At 53.1% G+C, this 20,654-nt stretch overlaps 2 protein-coding genes across 3 annotated transcripts in view; both read right to left on the reverse strand.

Moving 5' to 3' along the window:
- Window positions 1-609: 609 nt before the first annotated feature.
- Window positions 610-2,789, reverse strand: CPLANE2 (ciliogenesis and planar polarity effector complex subunit 2). The gene is made up of 6 exons (XM_065650134.1): window positions 2,769-2,789; window positions 2,072-2,221; window positions 1,837-1,989; window positions 1,641-1,765; window positions 1,420-1,559; window positions 610-888 (listed from the first exon to the last, which is right to left on the reverse strand). Exons 2-6 carry the CDS (start codon window positions 2,175-2,177, stop codon window positions 663-665), a joined length of 750 nt encoding a protein of 249 aa, XP_065506206.1. The 5' UTR covers window positions 2,178-2,221; window positions 2,769-2,789; the 3' UTR covers window positions 610-662.
- Window positions 2,790-3,951: 1,162 nt separating this feature from the next.
- FBXO42 (F-box protein 42) overlaps window positions 3,952-20,654 on the reverse strand; it is a 47,272-nt gene continuing 30,569 nt past the window's right edge. For both annotated transcript variants that reach the window (XM_065650025.1, XM_065650024.1), the window contains exons 5-10: window positions 11,169-11,322; window positions 10,016-10,126; window positions 9,638-9,734; window positions 8,286-8,342; window positions 7,611-7,727; window positions 3,952-6,944 (exon numbers count right to left, since the gene is read on the reverse strand). In XM_065650025.1, coding sequence (XP_065506097.1) covers window positions 5,853-6,944; window positions 7,611-7,727; window positions 8,286-8,342; window positions 9,638-9,734; window positions 10,016-10,126; window positions 11,169-11,322 — 1,628 coding nt within the window. In that variant the 3' untranslated portion in view covers window positions 3,952-5,852. The remainder of the gene's footprint in view (window positions 6,945-7,610; window positions 7,728-8,285; window positions 8,343-9,637; window positions 9,735-10,015; window positions 10,127-11,168; window positions 11,323-20,654) is intronic.

The raw sequence follows: 20,654 nt of genomic DNA on the forward strand, positions 1-20,654 counted from the left end.
TCCTGCAGCACCCCCAGCACCCCAAATCTTCCAGCACCCAAAATCCCCCAGCACTCTGCAGGACCCCCCAGCACCCCAAATCCTGCAGCCCCCCAAGTCTCCTACCATCCACAGGACCCCCAGTGCCCCAACCCCCCCAAATTCCAGAACATTCCCCCAGCACCCCAAATCCCCAGAACCCCCATCCCCATGATCCTGCAGCACCCCAAATCACCATCCCCTCCACATCCCAGAACATTCCCCCAACACCCCAAATCCCCAAAATCCCCCACCCCAGCACCCCAAATCCTCCCCCATCACCACAAAGCCCCCTAAATCCCCCAGCACCCCAAATCACCATCTCCCCCAAATCCCCCACCCCCAGCACCCCAACCCCCCCTAAATCCCAGAACATTCCCCCAGCACCCCAAATCCCCAGAACCCCAAATCCCCACCACCCTCCAAATCCCCCACCCCAAGCACCCCAAATCCCCCCTCACCCTAAATCCCCAGCACCCCCAGCACCCCAAATCCCCCCTCACCCTAAATCCCCAGCACCCCCAGCACCCCAAATCCCCCAGCACCCCAAATCAGACATTCCACAACACCCAGGGATCATTTTGGTGTAAAAACATAGATTTTGCTCAAAAGCCCCCCCCAAAACCCACCCTGCAAGAGGGGGTTCAGGCCGGGGGGGACCCCTCGTCCCCCACGGCGACGCCGGCGGTGATTTGGTCGCGACGCCAGAGCTGCTCGACCAGCGCGTCCAGGATCGGGGCGACCCGCGCCAGCCCCCCCCGGCCCCCCCCGGCCCCCCGACCCCCCGCCCGCAGCACCCGCAGCCCCCACGTCCCCTCAAACGCCGCCACGTCCCCTTCGGTCACATCCGCCTGCGGGGACAGGTCGAATCTGGGTTTTGGGGGGGACACAGGGTTAAGGGAGACACCGACACCCCGAAAAATCCCCCCCAAACGCCCTAAAAATAAGCGGGAGCTGCCGATCCATCGGTGTGTGTTGTCAGCCTGCTAAGTGGTGTGAAATGTGGGGGTGCAAAGCCACATGTGGGGGACACATGCGGTCAAGGGAGACACCAACACCCCCAAAAAAATCCCCCCGGGGGGGTAAAAACGCCTTAAAAAGAAGTAGGAGCTGCGAATCCGTTGGCGTAACGAAGTGTGCGCGTTCTCAGCCTACTGAGGGGTGTGAAATATGGGGGTGCAAACCGGATTGTAGGGGGACACATGTGGTCAAGGGAGACACCAACACCCCCCAAAAAACCCCTGGTCGGGGGGAAATAACCCCTAAAAATAAGGGGAGCCGCCAGTTCATCAGTGTAACGAGATGTGCGCGTTCTCAGCTACCAAGCGGCGCAAAACATGGGGGTGCAAAGACGCTAATGGGGGGACGCAGACCCCCCTAAACACCCCCCCAAAAGGATACTTGGTGCCGACCACCACCCTAACGAGCTTTTCTTCGTCAGGGCCGAGCACGCGGCTCATCAGCGCCGGCAGCTCCTCGAAGGACGAGCGGTCGGTGAAGGAGAAGAGGAAGAGGACGGCGTCCGCCTCCTCCTTACAAGCCTGGGGGGGGTCACCACCATCACAGGGGGGGTCCAATGTGTGCCCCCCCCCCCCCCCTTAAATCGTCCCCCCTCAACTCACGGGCAGCAAATAATCAAATTTTTTCAGGGCTCCGTCGCCGCAATCCCAGAAATTGAGCTGGAAGATGACGGGGCGGGCGCTGGCCTGCGGCTTGGCCGGCCAGAACACGGCGGTGGCTTCGATTCCTGGGGGGGACACGCACACACTGTCACCCCCCCGGGGACACGGCGGTGCCGCGTGTCCCCCCGTGCCGTACCCAGCGTCTCGTGGTGGCCGGGGGACACGGGGGTCCCCGCCAGCGAGGCCACCAAGGCCGTTTTGCCAACGCCGCTCTTGCCGGTGACGAAGAGTTTGTAGGTGACGATGGGGACAACCAAGTGGGGGGGCAGCACCGGGCGCTCCAGCAGACCTGGGAGGGGGGGGATAAAGTGAGATTTTTGGGGGGGACACCCCAATTTTTATGTTTTTTTTTGGGGGGGAGTGGGGCTCACCAAACACTCTGCGCTGGTTCTTGTGCAGGATGGAATCCAGGTAGGGGCGGGCGGGGGGGGACAGGAGCCAGCCCGGCTCCAGCTCTGGGCCCCCCCGCGCTGCCATGAGCTCCCCCGAAACCTGGGGGTGCAGGGAACAGCCCCCCCCACCTGCCCCCGTGGGGTCACTGCACCCCGCAGCTTGGGGGGAGCTGGGGGACCCCCCCAGCCCAGGGTCCCCGCACCCTCCCGGGGGGGCAGTGTGACCCTATGGGGTCCCTGTGTCCCCCCATGGGGTCTCTGTGCCCCCCCCGGGGTCCCCGACACCCCCTGGGGACCCCGATCCCCCACATGGTGTCTTTGAACCCCCCGCCATGAGGTCTCTGCCCTCCCTCCCCCGGGCTCTCTGAGCTCCCCCCGGGGTCCCCGCACCCCCTATGGGGTCCCTGACCCCTCCATGGGGTCTCTGTCCCCCCCATAAGGTCCTTGACCCCCCATAAGGCCCTTGACCCCCCCAATCAGGTCTCTGCCCCCCCCCCCACGGCGTCCCAGCATCCTCCCATGATGACACTGACCGCCCCCCCGGGGTCCTTGAAACCCCTCCCATGGGGTCCCTGCACCCCAAACCCTGCGAAGGGGATGACACCCCCACCCCAAACCATGGGGTCCCCCCCGTTTTCCCCCCTGCGGCCCCTTTAAGGCGGCCCCGCCGCCTCACCTGCGGCCGCTTCCGGCTCGGGTGACGTCAATGAAGGGGCGGGGGCTCGTGTTAGCCACGCCCCCTTACCGCGGCGCATGCGCATTGGCGACAAGGGGACCGGACCCCGATCTTAGGGGTTATGGGGTCACTGGCCCCAAACTCCGGGACCGCCACGCTTCGGGGTCCCCAAACTCCGGCACCGTCACACTGTGAGGCCCTAAAACTCCAGCACTGATAGATTTGGGGGTTCCTGTTCCCAAAATCCAGCACTGCCACATTTTGGGGTCCCCAAACTTCGGCACTACCACGCTTTGGGGTCCCTGTCCCCGATCTCCAGCATTGGCAGGTTTTGGGGTACTCAAACCCCAGCACTGTCACGCTTTGGGGTCCCTGTCCCCAAACTCCAGTACTGCCACAGTTTGGGGTCCCCAAACTCCAGCACCGTGACACTTTGGGGCCCCCATCCCCATTACTGCCACACTTTGGGGTCTCTGTCCCCAAACCCCAGCCCTGCTACACTTTGGGGTCCCCTAACTCCAGCACTGCCATGCTTTCGGGCCCCTGTCCCCAAACCAGCCACATGTTGGGGTCCTCACGCTCTGGCACTGCCACACCTTGGGGTACAAGTCCCCAGTCTCCAGCACTGGCTGGTTTTGGGGTCCCCAAACTTTGGCAGTGCCACACTTTGGGGTCCCCCTCCCCAGTTTCCATCACTGCCACGCTGTGGGGTCCCCAGTTCCCAGCGCTGCCTCACTTTGGGGTCCAAGTCCCCCATTTACAGCACCGACAGGTTTTGGGGTCCCTAATTTCCAGCACTGCCTCACTTTAGGGTCCCCATCCCCAATTTCCAGCACTGGCAGGTTTTAGGGTCCCCATCACCAGTTTCCAGCACTATCAGGCTTTGGGGGCCCCAATTCCCAACCCTACCCCCCTTCTCCAAACCCTCCCGTTCACCCCCCAAACCCTGTACCCTGGTTTTTCCCACCTGTTCTCCAACATCCCCTGGCAGAAATCCTGCCCTTTTTTTACCCCCAAAGACCCCAAATCCTCCCCCTACCCCCCAAAACTCAGGGGGAGCACAGTGGGGATTTCCCCCCACATCATTTCCACTCCCCCAAAAGGACCAACCATCTCTTTATTTTCCTTTTTATTTGTTAAACTGCTAAAAATTCATCAGGATGGGGGGGAGGGAGGGAACCCATTAACCCCCCTCCCCCCCAAAAAAAATGTACACAAGATTTTAAATATCACCAAAAATCGCTTTTCATTCCTACGCTCGGCCGAGCCGGCGATGACGATGACGGGGGGGACACCTGAGTCGCGGGGGGGTGACACCTCGCTCACAGCACCAGCGGCTCGAGGCGGGGGTGTGTCAAAATTTGGGATGAATTTTATAATTAATGGCGCAGAACATGCCTTTCTGCGCCCCATGGGGATTTTGGGACCAGTTACATGGATTTTGGGGCAGCTTGGGGGGATTTTGGGACCATTTGAGGATGGACAGATGTCAACCCAACGCCGACACGCCATCCATCCCTTTTTTGACTTTTTTTTGGGGGGTGAGACATGCAAAGTGGGGGGGGAATGAATTGATGCCAAAGCCCCAAATAAAGCTTAAATTGGAGAAAAAATATTTCATACCTCACCCTAGGTGCTCCTGAGGTTTTTTGGGGAAAAACTGCATTTTGCTTTTTCTTCAGATATATCAAATAATGTTCGGGACGGGGGTGGGAGAGGCTGGATTGAATGAGGAATTTATTTACAGAGGTGGAAAAGCCGCAGACGAAGCAAAACCCTCCCCGTCCCCCTGCGGCTGGGATGGGATTTAAGGCTCCGACCGGCAAAATGCTCAGTGGGGATGGAGGAAAAAAAAAAAAAAAGGAAAAAACGGAGAAAAAAAAGGAGAAAAAAAAGGAGAAAAAAAAGGAGAAAAAAAAGAAAAAAAAGGAAAAAAAAAGAAAAATAAGAAAAAAAATAAAAAGGGGAAAAGGGGCCACGTCATGGCGCTGCCGGTTTGGGGAGGGTTCCTTATTTTTTGGGTGCTGGAGGTTGTTGACCAAAACTTGGCAGAATTGGCCCGTTTTGCCCCCCATCCCCAGGAAAGGGAAGGAGGGAGGTTGTTCCGGAAGGTTCGATCCCTTCGGATTTTCGTCTGTTTGAATCTTTGCAGAAGGAGGCACGTGCAAAGACGAGGTGCGGTTAATGAGGCTGTGCACGCTCTCAAATTTACCAATATTCACCCTTTTGGCTGGAAAAAAACCAACCCCGTCCCCAGGTTCCGAGGTGCTGGTTCAGCCTCGAAGGGGTTTGGGCTGCTGAGTGAAAACGAAACCTTCAATTCTTGGAGGGAACTGGCAGACAAATTTCTCAGCTTTGGGGGAATAATGGGTTTTTTTGAGGAAATAAGTGAGTTTTTTTGCGGATCAGGTCTGACCCAGCACAGGGAAGGGAGGGGAGGATGCCAACGCTCAGCTAATTCTTAATATTTTTGGCATTTTCATAAAAAAAAAAAAAAGTCCGTTCTTCCTTCTCATGGTCCTGTGCGGAGAACAGGAACCAGAGTGGCATCCAAAGGTGTGAGAGGCAAAAAGAAAACCAACTCCAAAAGGCATCGTATTTGTGTCGAGCAAAGGTTTGCAGCGCTGGAAGGTTCCTGGGGGGTATTGCTGTTGTTTTCCTCATGGAGTCGAGCACGGAAATCATCAGTGTGCACAAGCAAACAGCCTCCTGCCTGCCGCTACTCCATGGTTTTGGAGAAATTCACTTTTACTCGCATCCCGCCAGGAGTTTCAGAGAGATACGAAGCCTCTCAAACCCCTGGAAAATAATAAAAAAAACCAACCTCAAGAGGACCCTGGATGGCAGATTTCCCTACCTGCTCACCCCAAATCCTTGGTTCGAAGCGTCGCAGCTCCTGTAAACACAATCGGGCTCTTACTGGCACCCGGCGGGGCAGCGCTGGAGGTTTTGCTTGGATTTTATTGGTTTCTTGCTGTGTAATTCACAGTTTGAACGCCTGCGGGACGGAGCGAGGGCTGGGGAAGGAGAGGGAAGAGCCGTGGGGAGGGAGGGGAGAAGGTGACGGCAGCGAAGGGGCCGGAATTATCTTTTTGCTCGCACAAAGTACAAGGCATTTGTTTTGGGATAATATTTGACGTTTTGTTTCTTGTCCATGAGGCCACCGAATATGATTAACTCCCCTCTGCCTTGCACCACTGTGTGTAAACTGGTTTCGGGCGGCCCCACCACCGAAGTGCTGTTAAACACTTTCCATTTGACTCGTCCTTTTTCCTTGGTGTCTTTAATGTCCAGCACGTACATCTGCATGGGTTTGCAGTTCATGCTCTGGTACAAAGGCTTCCCCACGTTGAGGGATTGGGGAGGGTGGTGGCCCAGGCGGCGGGCGATGGGAGGTAAGGAATGGCCGTCGCTTTGGGTAGAGCCCAGACGCGCCGTCGAACCCGTCTCGGCGCCCGGGGAACCCGGGGAAGAAGCCAGAGGGGGGCTGAACGCGGCGGAAGCCGAGGGGTTTTTGGAAGAGAGAGCTTTGACGGCTTCCAGGCTCCTCCGGAGCGTGCCGGGGGAAACAGCGCCTGGGAGGGAGCTGGCAACATGGGGCGGCGTGTGGACGCCGTTGGTTTGCTCGGGGGGGTTCTTGACGCCGACTGTCCTGCCATCCGCGCTGTCCGTCTGGCAGAGGATGGAAGCCGGTTTCTGCTCCCAGCCGAGGTCGATGGATCCCAAACGCAGGTCTTTCTGCTCCGGTAGCGATCCCCGGCGCGGCACCAGGGCCAGCCCCGCTTTTAGGTCATATCCTTCGGTCGCAGAGGGTGTGCTGGGTGATACGAGCTGAACCGGGCTGTCCAAAGAGGCACTGCTGGCCGCCGTGGCTCCAGGTGACAAACTCCCACCGTTGAGCACAGGAGAAGTGTCGCCTCTGGCTGGGGACAGGCTGCCCTCCCGGGATCCCGAGGGGGTTTGTCTCTGCGCTCGGGGTCGCAAGGTGCCCCAGCGGCCGTTGACGCAGGGAGCTTCGTCCGTGTTCCTGACGGGAGACTGGGAGCGGTATTCCCGCGTTTCCGGGACCAGGGCGGGTGGAGTGGCACTGATAGGAGAGGGGCGAGAGTTCAGGCTGGGGCTGAGCGGGGCTCTGCCGCTGGGAGCTTGGCTGAAAACCACAACACACTGTCCCACCTGGAGAGGAGAGGGGAGAGAACAGGTTACAAATGGCAGGATGACCCTTGGAATCAGAGAATCATCATCTTGGTTGGAGATCATGGAGTCCAACCGTTCCCCACCCCTGGCACTGCCCCATGTCCCTGAGAACCTCATCTCCGTCTGTCCAACCCCTCCAGGGATGGTGACACCACCACTGCCCTGGGCAGCCTGTTCCAATGCCCCACAGCCCTTTGGGGAAGAAATTGTTCCCCAGATCCAACCTCAACCTCCCCTGGCGCAACTTGAGGCTGTTTCCTCTGGTCCTGGCGCTTGTTCCTGGGGAGCAGAGCCCGACCCCCCTGGCTCCAAGCTCCTTTCAGGCAGTTCAGAGATCAGGAGGTCTCCCCTCAGCTCCTGTTCTCCAGCTGAACCCCCAGCTCCCTCAGCCGCTCCCATCACACTTGTGCTCCAGCCCCTCACCAGCCCCGTTCCCTTCTCTCAACTTGCTCTGGCATCTCAAGGCCTTTCTTGGCGTGAGGGGCCCAAAACTGAGCCCAAGATTCAAGCTGCGGCCTCACCAGTGCCCAATGCAGCCTTTGTGCTGTATTGGGGAAAAAAAGCAGGGGATATGGAGCATTCTGGGCAGGCAATAATGATCAAGGGGTGTATATGAGAGAGCAGAGACCCCTGCCTTGTCCATACCCTGCAGGCAGGATGGCACCAGAGCTCCGGGGCTCCATGATCTTCATTCTCCACCTTGAGCGGCTGCCACGTCCAGGGGTTTGCATGCATGTGCAGTAACCAGGCGTCTTTGAACAGCTGTGAAGAGAAACGTGATGGATTTAGGAACCCAGTTTGAGACTTAGGAGCCTGGTTTGAGATTTAGGAACCCGGTTTGAGATTTAGGAGCCCAGTTTGAGATTTAGGAGCCCAGTTTGAGATTTAGGAGCCCAGTGTGCTGCTGAGATCAACCCATCAGAAGCAGGAGTGGTGCTTTGCTGCTGCAGACAGAGGAACAGTGACCTACATCAAGATCTGACTGCCCAGGGGTGACTACACCCTACGATGGCCATGGACAAATCCCTTCATCTCCATCTTCTACCCCAGTAGAAAATCAGGCCCAATTCTTCCGAGGCTCAATTAACCTCAGCGAGCTGCTCAGATAGCGCCTGGGGTGCTTTTTTCTTAATTAAAGCAGCTCTAGCAATAGCTAGACAGCTTCTCTGGAAAACCTGCTGTGTGGGTGCCCAGCTTTGCAGGATAAAATGCCACCCAGGTAACATGCAGAGTCCCCCCGCTCCCCCATCCAGTGCCCACGGCTCTCGGTTGCTGCGAGACACGTGGGGTTCATGCCCGCGCTACCCCCAGGATACTCACTGCATTGGGACCACCACAACCACCCAGGATTAAGATGGTTTCGTTGTCTATGACAATCTGAAGGGGACAAAGAACAGTGTTTCAGACCGGGAAGGACACGAAGCAGCGCCCAGCGCTTTCAGCAAGGGCTTCTCAACCACACAGATCTTGTTGAATTTTGTCCGCCCCGGGATGAGGAGCAGAGCTGGGATGGAGAGCAGGTTTTACTGGGCCCAAGGTAAAGCGGGATGTGTGGTTGACCCCACGGTGTTGTCTCAAACAGCTCCCAGAGCAGCTCCTCTCACAGAGAAGAGCGATTATCCTTCCTGGAGCTGAGCTGGCAAACTCAACAGCCTCTGCGCTCAAGGGGAGAAGGTACGAGGACCAGCTGGGAGGCCATGTGCCCACAGTAATCATAGAATCACAGAAGGGTTTGGGTTGAAGGGACCTTCAGAGCTCATCCAGCCCATGAGCAGGGACATCTGCACCAGCTCAGGTTGCTCAGAGCCCCGTCCAGCCTGGCCTAGGATGTCTCCAGGGATGGTTCATCCACCACCTCTCTGGCAACCTGGGCCAGGCTCTCACCACCCTCAGGGCAACAATTTCTTCCTCACGTCCAGCCTGAATCTCCCCTCTAGTTTAAAACCATCACCCAATGTCCTATCACAACAGGCCCTGCTAAAAAGTCAATAAAACACTATCAGATGCTGGTGGTGGGTGAGCAAAGCCCTTAGTCTCCTTTTCCAGGGGATGGAGAGAAAGTCACTTTCAAGCATGACCCATCTGAACTTTTTTGGGTGCCCTGAGATGAACCACATGCTCTGAACCATCCACTATCCTCCTGGGGACCACAAAGGGAAGGTGGGGATGGCAGCTGCGACCAAGCCACCTGCATCCCGCTGGGTGACTCCCACGAGCTCCCTGCCCCGGGCAGACAATAAAACAGGTGCTGCCAGACCCGTGGCTTGGAGCAGGAACAATCCAGCGTCGCTCGAACCAAGAATCAGGAGAGCCGAGCAATCAAAAGGGCCTCGAGCCAAACCAACTTGTGATAACGCTTCATTGATCTTACACACCATGGGGAATGATCGTGGGGTGAAAACAACAATTTGTTTTCTAGAAACGCTCATTAAGAATTCTGAATCACGCGCAAGATGCTGCACGGTACCTGCCTGAGTGTCAGGGAGATAAAAACGCACCCTCGCAGTGCAGACAGCAAGAGAAAACATGGGCCCGTCGGGCAAAGGCTCCAAGATAACTTGGAGATTGGGAGGTGGCTTGGAGGCGACTTGCAGAGAGCTGCCTGGAAGCTGGAAATGAAACTGCCTCTGGTTTATCTTTGTGGCGTGTGTTGGTGGTGAAGAAAAGCTCACCTGAGACTGGCCGCCTCGCGGGTGAGGGCTGGGCCCGGAGATGTTGGGCTTGGACCATGCCCACTGCTCGAGATCCAGCACCCAGACATCGTTGCTCCTGCAAGGATGAGACAACAAGCGGTGACGATACCGCTGGCACAAGCAGAACCTCAGGGTGTTTGAAATGTGGATTCAGGGCAGAGTTTTACGGCAGAATTGTGTTTTTTGCAGGCTGGAGCCCCGAGGAGATTCGCAATGAGATGAAAATGTGCTAAGGCAGCCTGCAGACCTCAAAACCCTGCGAGATTTCCTTCTGAAACGCTATGAACTACCCCAGACCACCACAGTACGCTCCTTGCTTGTGGGAGGATTTGACAAACAGCCTCACCCCAAACTTACATTTGCCGCGATCCCAGCGAACCCCCGAAAACAATCATTTTGTCTTCGATGACGCAGGAGGAGTGTCCGGCCATGGGAGGGGGGCCATGGGTGGTGACAATGCAGTTCCACCTAGGGGAAGAGGGAGGAAGAAAATCCACATTTTGGAAAAAAAAAAAGCACCGGATGAACGGCAAAAGGAAAAATCCCAGGGGACAGCAAAGTCCTCAAGAACACGTTACAGAGGAAAACCTCATGGAAAACCTCCAAAGAGCCAAATAATAGCGAAACTAATTAGAAATACTAATGTGCTAAACATTTTTAAAGCATGACAAAGTCACAAAGCCAAGTTGGAAATATTGCCCCTTCCAATTAAGTTCGCCCTGAATTATTTCCAATGCGGTTTAATTACAGCGTTTGGATGACACTGCCCAAAAATGCATTGGATAATGGACACTTTTGATGATGAAAAGTTCTCAATGAAAGAGGTGCAGGAACCACCACCGCTTTGATAAAGTATTTGTTCCTTTCTCACACAAGCAGGAGTGAGAAAGTCTGGTCAAAAACCAGCCCAACGGTGTTTAAAGGGAAAAGGAAAATTCCTGTCAGCTCCACGGTCTCTGCTGGATGTTTCATTATAAGCCCAGGGGCTGGAAAGGCAGAGTTTACAAAGATGGTGCTTTATTGCATCTCCAGTGGGAGGTCACGGGAGCTTTGAGTTTGGACTATTGCTATAAGCCAGAACTCCAGGAGTAAAGGTTTCATCTCTTCTTTTCCTCACTGTCTCGCAGCCAAATCGATTAAATGTTTAAAACGTTCACATCCTGACTTCCCGCCTGGTGATGGGAACACTGGGGGAGTCTGGCAATACTTTAGGTACAAGGTGAGAGCTGTACGGAAGCAACCACCACCCAAGAAGTGCCAGACAGCAGCGTGTCCACACCCCCGGTGTGGTTTTGTGCCTTTTTTTTTTTTCCTCTCCTTTTTAAAATTTTTGTTTCATTAAGAGCATCGCAGACACCCCAGGATCAGACACACCGAGGAACATGAGCTTCCCTACGAGCCAGTGCCCGGCACGCTCGGAGAAACACCCTCCGGCAATTTCTCCAGCTGTGTCACAGCCGCATTTTTTCCAGGATCAAAGCCTGAACTTCGAATCCAGATGTGTCCTTACCAGTTTTTGGAGGGCGAGTACGTGTGGATTTCATCGAAGAACCTCTCCGGCTGGTGCAGGGGGTAAGGGCTCGGCCGCGTCCACCCACCGAAAAGCACCAGCAAGTCCTTGTAGACCACCAGCGTGGCCCCCGCCTTGGGCGAGGGGTAAGAACCTGGGCAGGGAGGGAGAAGGGGAAGGTTAGGAAATCAAACATGGGTTTTACCGAAGTGCAACAACATGGACAGTCCACCTTTAGAAAAAAAAAATAGCAGAAAAGAAGGCAAAATTAGAGTTGGGAGCCTGGGAAGAAAAACTACTGCCAATTTGTGTCATGGTAATTAGTAGGAGCCTGAAAGCACGTCTCGTGGATGGCAAAACATCTGTCACTCACTGGCAGGAAATTGCTAGCTTTCTAACATATCCCTCGAAATTATTGCTTTAGCGCTGAATAAAAGCAATAATTACCCAGTAACTTCTCCCCAAGGAAGGAGGGAGAGCGAATTCCAGTTCCAACGCATCCGGCGTCGCTCGTGGCCGATTGCTGGGGCGCTCACCAGCAGCAGCATGCACCAAATCTCCCCCTTTTTTTTTTGCAAAGTGACGCAATTAAACCCGAAACGCTTCGCTGTGTGAATTAACAGTCTCCCCTCCAGTCTGCAGAACAAAGCGTTGCTCTAAAAAATATTAAGAGACTTTTTGCTTGGCTTGTTTGAATTCAAAAGGCTCCGCGGGGGACAGGGACCTGCATGCGCGAGACGACGTGGCCTCTTGGGCTCGGTGCTGTTGCGATGTATTGCGCCAGGAAAATGCCGTGTGTGCCGAAGGCTTATGCAGCGCAGCAAAGCGCTGAGCTCACTTCTTGACCTGCTGCTGCTCTGTTATGATCCCACCGGCTGTGAATGCTGGGTTAAACACTGAATTGCTTCCCAGGAAAAGCTAAAAAAGTCTCTCCAGCCAGGGCTGGTGCCTCTGAGCATCCTCCTTCCTGTGGCTGTCACCAGCATCAGGCAGATTTGTAGAATCGCAGAATCATTTTGGTTGGAAAAGCCCCTCACGATCATCCAGTCCAACCGTTCCCCACCCCCGGCACTGCCCCATGTCCTGAGAACCTCATGTCCGTCTGTCCAACCCCTCCAGGGATGGTGACTCCAGCACTGCCCTGGGCAGCCTGTTCCAATGCCCCACAGCCCTTGGGGGAAGAAATTGTTCCCCAGATCCAACCTCAACCTCCCCTGGCGCAACTTGAGGCCGTTTCCTCTGGTCCTGGCGCTTGTTCCTGGGGAGCAGAGCCCGACCCCCCTGGCTCCAAGCTCCTTTCAGGCAGGTCAGAGATCAGAAGGTCTCCCCTCGGCTCCTGTTCTCCAGCTGAACCCCCAGCTCCCTCAGCCGCTCCCATCACACTTGTGCTCCAGCCCCTCACCAGCTCCGTTCCCTTCTCTCAACTCGCTCCAGCACCTCAAGGCCTTTCTCGGTGTGAGGTGATCCCGCCACCCCTCTGGCCGCCATGTTGAGCCCTGAGGTGATTCTGGTGCCGCCATTTGGAGCCCTGAGCTGAAGGGCCCAAAACTGCCCCCAGGATTCGAGGTCTGGCCTCCCCAGTGCCCAGTACAGGCATTCCTCCGCCTCTGTGGTCATACTTTCAAAATAATAATCAATACATCACGCAAAAGATACGGATGCGCCCGGCTGGCTGTGGGAAGCGGGGGCAGCTCAAGGGCAAGGTCACACACGTGGCCGCGGAATCACGGTCACCTTCTCCAAAAAGACCGAGACACCAAACCGAACGGCCTCCCCCAGCAACCTAATAGAACTTTGAGAAACATTTTTAGCAGGTAATGACAAGCAGAATGGAGACTATTTTTAAAAGAAACCAGAGCAGCTATTTTAAGATATTGCAGCTGAGAAAAGCAATTCGATTGCGATGGGTTCCAGCTGGTGGGTCGGAAGAGCTCGGTCAAAAAGCCACCCCTGGCCAGATGCAGAGGGGACAGGCACAGGGTCCCTGAGCCCTTTTCCAGGGACAAAACACATTTTTTCTTCTGCTCTCAGGTTCATGGCTATAGGGGAAAAAGGGAATAAAGTTGTGGAGGAGACATATGTAGTGTGGTCAGAGCGATACCTGAGATGAGAGTGCCAGAAGAGGGTCACAGTTGGTTCCTATTTGTTCCCAAATTCCAGTTTTCCTGGCTTGTTCCATGGCTGTGTGTAATTCATTAATCCACACCAGCAGGTTGCCAGCCTAAATATTTCCCCGGCAGGGCATCAAGTTGCTCTCCCAAGCTTGGCATCGCAAACCAGGCTGCTAGAAACATTTCTACGTGGTCTGTGGAGAATCAGCTGGTTGGGCTTCTTCATCGAGGATGCCACAGGGTGAAAGATGCTGGGCTTAAATTGGGTTAAACAAAAAGGGCTAGCTAGAGTCATTCTAGGATGGAGAAACAGATTGGCACTTTGCTTAGAAGGGTCTGGGATGGTGCAGAGAAAAGCCACCCGCCCTCCTAGTGCTGTAATCTGAAGGTCAACCCCAGCCTCAGTGAGCGAGACGGTTCCAAAATGAGTCAACGAGCTGCAAACAGCCCAGGGCAGAGGCTAGTCCTGGTTTTTCAGGAAGCTTTGCCTGCTACTGGATGTTGTACCAGCATAAATGAGCGGAGTTGTATTCTGCAATGCAGGAAAAATCTGAATTTTACAGGTCAAAGGAAGAGCTGACCTCTCAAAGCCTCTTCCAAGCAGACAGTTGGGTTACCACAGAATAGTTTGGGTGGGAAGGGACCTTCAGAGCTCATCCCTGCCATGAGCAGGGACATCTGCACCAGCTCAGGTTGCTCAGAGCCCCGTCCAGCCTGGCCTGGGATGTCTCCAGGGATGGTTCATCCACCACCTCTCTGGCCACCTGGGCCAGGCTCTCACCACCCTCAGGGCCAACAATTTCTTCCTCATGTCCTCGTGTTATCTACAGATGCTCTCGTACCGGAGAGGGCTTCAGCGATTTTGCGTTGGAGCAGAAACCCATGAGCAAAGAGCTGCTGAAACCTGGAGAATTCACACCGTTTCTCTGCTGCCACTGTCCCCAGGGAGGGCAGGAGTGACGACGGCAACTTGGTGACTTCAGGTCTCAAGTATGAGGAATGCAGGGACCAAGGTACGGCAGCAGGGACATCAAAGGGACACGGCTTAATTATATAGGGCCCCGTAACGACCTGCTCAAAGTCCGAGCTCTCTGGAGGAGGCGCCGAGCGGTGTTTCAAAGGTCTGCATGAACATACTTGACGTGGGAGGGCTCCTTCCTCACCAGGATTAAATGAAACGGCTTCTGTTCCTCGCCAGGGACTGAAGTGCCTGCAGAAGAACATCGTTAGCTAATTGCACCGGTTTCAGCTGCTCTCTGGGTCAAAGAACACAGGACTCCTCCTGGCTGGGTTTCCAAGCTCCACACCCCGATAACACCATCCAGCCCGATATCAGATTATCTTTCCTTGGGGATAAAAATCCAAGCACGCAGACGATGCAGCACAATTAACTACTCCTAAACATAGAAGGCAACATTCTATTTCCAGCTGACGCTGTTTATTTGGTCGGGATGAGGAGCTAAAAGCTGGTCTGAGCTATTTTTTTTTTCCAGTTGATGGATTTTCCTGGCTTGCAAAGCAGATACGTACTTTTCAAAACAAACAAACAAAGATCTCTGGCTTCCACGGATGTTTGGAAGAGAAATGCCAACCTCTAATCGCTTCTGACATGAGCTCTGGCCGCTATCTATTTAGGATCTGTCCTTATAAGCATTTTTTAAAGCCCATTTATTCAGCTCTCTAATGCAACTGGAGCAGCACACGCAGAGCTCAGCGGCCACAAAAGAAAAACCCGCTGCAAGGGCACGTGTAACATGAATTTCCAGATCAGCCTTTTACCGACAGCAGGCACAGCCCCGAGCGACTCCGAGAACAAAATACCAAGTGAAGCTTAAAATAAAAAGAGGAAAGGGAGGAAAAATAAAGATCAGCTGGTGCCTGATTTGATGGGGTTACCCAGATGAAAGCATCGGTTCAAATTGATGTTGTTTGGGGAAATACTGTAAAAGATGCACTGGAGCGGAGCCAGAGTTTGTACCAGCTTAGAGGGAAGGTTGAGAGATGGAAAGAGTTTTGGGGTTGTGTCAAGGGGATAAATTTGGGGGAATTTTTTTTATGGTAGACTAAGCTTTCTGGAGATAAATGGGACAATAATGGCCCAGGGATGTTACTGCCAGATCTGACAGGGTTTTTTAAGCTGCTTTAGCTCCAGCAAGAGATGATGCTACAACTCGGGCGAGTCGATCCCTGTCACCGCCCACCGATTCATGTGAAACTCCAGGATAAACAGCCACTTTTCCAATTTCCAAGTGAAGAAATGAAGGCAAGCTCATCCAGCAGGCAGTGGATTTCCATGTGCGAAGGAAGGTGCAAAAACCACCCGCAAACTGCACAGCAAAGGGGTAGAAAAGTGTCCCGGGGAAGGGTTTGGGGTGAAGAGGCACTACCTGGGCCAAGACAAAAAAGAACAAGGTGATCAGGGCTCAAACCACGCTGGAAAAACAGCAGCTGCCTGCCAAACCCGGCCTCTCCCTGCAAACGAATTAAATTTGTTCAACAAATTATGGCCCGGCGCAAGGATGCGCTTAATTTGGTGGGTGCGTTATCAGTGGAGCGTATTGTAATTCCAAAGAAAAAGCCAGAGGGAGACGCTGAACCTGCATCATTAGGTACAAAAGCAACGTTTGCTGGAGATTCCTAAATGGTTTGGACCTTTGCAAAGTCACAGTGTTTCAATATAAACCGGCTGCAGAAAACCAAAAAGTTTTGCGGGATTTCACCCCGAGGAGCTTGTGTTGCTTCAGAAGAGTCAAAAAGGGGTAAAAAGCAAATTATTTTTTTAAGAAGGGGAAAAAATAGAGCCAGCTGTTGGATGTCACAGCAGAAATGGGGCTAAAAGGCAGGCTTGGACTTACTGTGCTCTGCCTCCAACTAACAAAGCCCCATCTCAGACCTGTCCTTGCAGGAGGAGCCGGCTGTCCCGTTGCTGTTTTAAACCGCGTGCATCTCTGGGGGACGCAGAATGCGGGTAAAACCTGCTGTTCTGCATCCCACGGACCCGCAGCAGCCGCTCTGATGCTCAGTCTGGATTTGTTAGTCCGGGTTTTAGGCCGGCAGAGACTTAAAGATGCCAAATCACGGGTCCTCATCTGGAAACCTCACCCACTTCAGCCAAGGGTCGACCCCGACTACATCACGCAAAGTCCATCCCAAACTCACACAACAGCATGAAATCCCCACATTTTTCCTCTTCAACAGGAAAGGAAACCAGAGAAGGAAAACAAAAAAATAATAAATCCCTCTGCTTCCCAGGCCAGCCGGGATTTTTCCGCAGCAGTTTGCAGATTTGGCCGAAAGCTTTTCCACCGGCAAGGTGTCACAAGGGGAAGATGACGAAGCCGAGGAGCAGCAGTCCAGGGCCGGGATACGGTGTGACTGGCGGAGAACGAGCATCCCAGCAACCCCAGCATCGGATTTGGGAGACGCCAAAGGAGAATCCCTGTGAAAAAATCAGAAATCTTCACGGCACATTGCACACCAGCTTTTTCCACAGGTCAAACCCCAACATTTAGGACTCTCTGGTCAGCTGCCCCTGACATTCACATGGTTTTATCCCCGAGATGTTCAAATCAGGGCATTGGCACTGCAAGTATTTTTAAGCCTGGCTTTGACTAGGCCTGCCTAAACCTTAAAGCTTTTAAGAGCCAGGAAAGTATCTTCTTCCCTTACCAAAGCCACATGCGATTTAGTGTTCTCTCAAATCCGGCTTCAAAAATAAATTAAAAAAAAAAATTCCTTTCTCGGAAGTAGACAGGAATTCAGCTTTGCAAGAGCTTAAAGAAAAATGGAACAAGATTTGATTTGTCTCCCCAACAAAACTTTTACGGACATATGCAGCTGCCGCCTGCAAAACACCTCTCAGGTAGTGGGGGGAAAAATATCTGTGCGCCATTGTAGGTTTTGTTACAAGTTATGGGGGGTATGTAACCAAACCACAGTGGCTTAACTGATATTCACACACAGAAAAAGTTGAATTTCCACCCGACAATGACACAGGCTCATGGTACAAGCCCTGTCAAACCTACAGCATGGAACCAAAGGGCTGGTTTCTTGCAATCTTGACAAAGCGGAGGCAGAAATCCCCACCGGGGAGGATAAGTCACCCTCGAGCTTTTGCAATGTCACAGTCATGTTTATTTTTTCACCCGGGAAATTCTTACACACTGTGACTCCGAGGCCGGTAAAGCTGTTGCAAAGGAGAGGCAGTGCCCTCTGAACCCCGTGCAACAGGATTACTGAGTCACTCGGCACTAATGCTCGGCAAAAATGTCCTTACGCAGCACGTTGAGCAAACAAGGGATGAGATAAAGGTGGCAGAATGCCCTGGGGCTTTGCCCCTTCCTCGATCGCCGCAATTTTGCCGCAATTCCTGCTCCTCAAGGTTTAATTCGGGTCCATCCCGAGCGTTTCTCACCAGCAGTGTCGCTCCGAGGTGCTGAGTCCTTCTTTACAGTGAGGTCACCCCAGGTTCCCCCTTCGCAATCACCTCACCCGCTTTTGGGAAATGCAAATTTGGCCTTGGCGGTAAAAGGTGCCGCTGTTGCAAAAGCTGCTTTTCCCTCGAGGCGGGTGGAATCCAAACGCCAGCCAGCGATCCACCTCTCTCTAATACTTGTTTCTTTTCCTCCTCTTGAGCGATACCGTACCCCGCAGACTTCAAGTGATTTGAGTAACAGTCTGTCATCCTACACAAAACAGCTCTGGCGCTAATTAAAGAGCTCAACGCTCGGTCGATCGGCTCCTGTGACTCTTGGCTTCCCCTCCAGGAGGCAAACGGAGGGATGGAAATTGCCAGATTGGGCTACACAACGAAGTAGTAACCGGTTAATTGTAGGGAAGGGAGGGAGGAACGTGTGGGTTAGCGGAGGAGCGTGCTCAGCTCTGCTGAGCTCTGCGCTTTTCGCTCCAGCCACGCTCCCCTTTCGTTCGCCACAGCACGAGGCTTTTCGGGCATCGGAGAAGCCCCAAATTAGGGGTGTTTTCAGGAAACGGCCGCTGTGTAATTTGGTGAGGTTACAGCTACCATGGGGCTAAAAAACCAAACCAAAACAACAAAACTCAACCATCCTTTAAAGAGCAACCGGCCAGAAAAGTCAACTTGAATAAATGCAAAAAGCTCAAAATTTGCTGCAAAGAAAATTCAGCTGCTTAGTGGAAATCCAGTACAACACACAAAGGGATATTCAGTCCGGCTCTTCACATCCTCTTTCCCTCTTACTTTACTTTTCAAGCCACCCATTCCTGCACTGCGCTTTTCTCCCTCGTTCCACTTTAAAGCCAAACTGGCTGAATATTTCACGTCCGGAATAAATATTCACCTTTTTGGACTGCGGACAAGCATGAGCTGGTGCTTTGTCATTCCACATGCCAACCAGAATTAAGGAGATTTTACAGCGGATGCTTTTGTGAAAGATGTATTAACAAAATCAGGCTGCGAGCATTTAAAAAGTCTTTGGAAGCACATCGGGCCGGCCAGGAGATATACTGTGAAGTGAATATTGCGTATTAAATCTGGGGTATTACATATGTAATCTTGGTGGACAGGGTCCTTAGGCAAAGGCACAACAGCAGCATCAGCTTAAAGGAGGAAAATCATCCTCTGGGATGTCTCACAAGGAGCTTTTGCCGATAGATGTCAGCACCGTCTGCCCGAAGCCTCCGAGCAGGATTTTTCCGAAAGCTCCTCAAAGCTCCTTCCCAGCCGACAAGGCTCATTTAGCGACGGGATAAGCGGGGTTTTATTTCACTGCCCCCAAAAGGGAGCATCTCTTGAAGGTGAACGTACCTGCCGAAGAGGGAAAGCTTGGCGAGAGACCCAAATATTTCGATAATAAGATGCCTGGGGGAGGTTGTGGTCGGACAAAGCTCCATCACACCTCGGTACCTCCTGCCCGGGATGACGGCACCAGCCTCGGGCAGGAGCCGGATCGGGTTATCAGCTTCCAAGGCATTAATTATCCCGGAGACAACACCAATATAAACACCAGTGTGTGGGGCTGGGGCACCCGTTTCATATTTTTTTAAGCCTTCTTTCCTCAAAAGGAAATAAAAGAAGGAGGTTTCACGGCTGCCCTCGCAGCCTCGCGACAGTTAGCAAATATCTTGGCTCGAGTCAGCTGAACTCGGACAAGCACAAAGCCACAAGAAATTGAATTCTCTGCGAGGCTGTGAAATCAAGTGTCAGGAAAAAGTTATACCGCTGACAGAAAAAAAAAATCTGTATAGAAAAAGAAAAAGCTCTTGCAAAATCAACCCTCAAGTACCGGTTTGAAAGATTACAGGCCTGCACTTTGACACCATTAAAAAGTAAATTATTTGCTGGCTTTCTGAGGCAGAGGAAAGAGTATTAAAGGAGAGAGATTCCTACTCATCATTTCAACAGCAGGTGCTCAAAGTTTCACCCAAATCTCACGCAAACGAGACATTAAATTTCCCAAACTCACTGGGAGATGCCGGATGCTCAGCACCATTAAGGAGACACAACTACTTCTTTGTCTATATAAGGACTCCCAACCCCAGGAACCTATTTTTGCAGATCACGGACTTCTTATTTACCAACAGGGTTGCAAATAGTTTTCCCCAATTTTGGTAGAGCGTGCTCAGCAGCAAGATTTTCAGATGGCCTGGAGGTCATTTTTTAAAATGAACATGTACTGATGCTGAAAAGCGACGTGCAGCCGCCCCGGCCCTGCTCCAGGGTAGCTTTGTGTGTCGCAAACGGGGACTGCGGAGGCAGAAAAATTCTCCACATCCATCCCGGAGGCTGATAAAGGCGATAGTGGGAAAAATTCCTTGTTAATCTCTGGAGGGATCTGCGCTTCTCTCTGGGAATCTAAGTCTGACAAGGTTAAAGCAAGAAGATATTTTTCATGCTTTTCTGCTTAATTCATGCTGATAAGTGTCTTAAGAAGGGCTGCTCTACGCAGAGAGACAAATGCCATATGAGCAGATTTAAAAGAGAATCATAGAATCATTTTCATTGAAGAAGCCCCTCGAGATCATCGAGTCCAACTGTTCCCCCATCCCTGGTACTGCCCCATGTCCCTAAGAACCGTGGGTTTTCAGGACAAGTCCAGGACGTTTTGCTGACCACACAGCAGGAAAAGGGAGCTGGGGACACGGGATGTGAGACCACCCAGCTCTGCCCCCGTATGCAGCCACACGACGTCCTTACGTGCAACTGAACCCTCTTCGTCTCGACCCACGTCTTGCCAACGGCACATCGCTCTGGAGCTCTGTCTGGGGCGGAGGATTTATAAAGAGTGGTGTAGGGGATTCACCTGGGATGGGATTGAGGAAGAAATAATGATTAAGAGCACTTTCACAGCTTTACCTACTCCTTAAGATTCAACTCTACAGCATTTTTATGCATTAA

This window comes from Caloenas nicobarica, chromosome 22 (genome assembly GCF_036013445.1).
Source record: "Caloenas nicobarica isolate bCalNic1 chromosome 22, bCalNic1.hap1, whole genome shotgun sequence".
NCBI lineage: Eukaryota > Metazoa > Chordata > Aves > Columbiformes > Columbidae > Caloenas > Caloenas nicobarica.

Coding starts and splice junctions, on each gene's coding strand:
- CPLANE2 (XM_065650134.1), bottom strand. CDS start 2,177: ATGGCAGCGCGGGGGGGCCCAGAGCTGGAGCCGGGCTGGCTCCTGTCC. Junction 1,766..1,836: donor CGGCCACCACGAGACGCTGG/GTACGGCACGGG, acceptor TGTCCCCCCCAG/GAATCGAAGCCACCGCCGTG. Junction 1,560..1,640: donor AATTTGATTATTTGCTGCCC/GTGAGTTGAGGG, acceptor GACCCCCCCCAG/GCTTGTAAGGAGGAGGCGGA.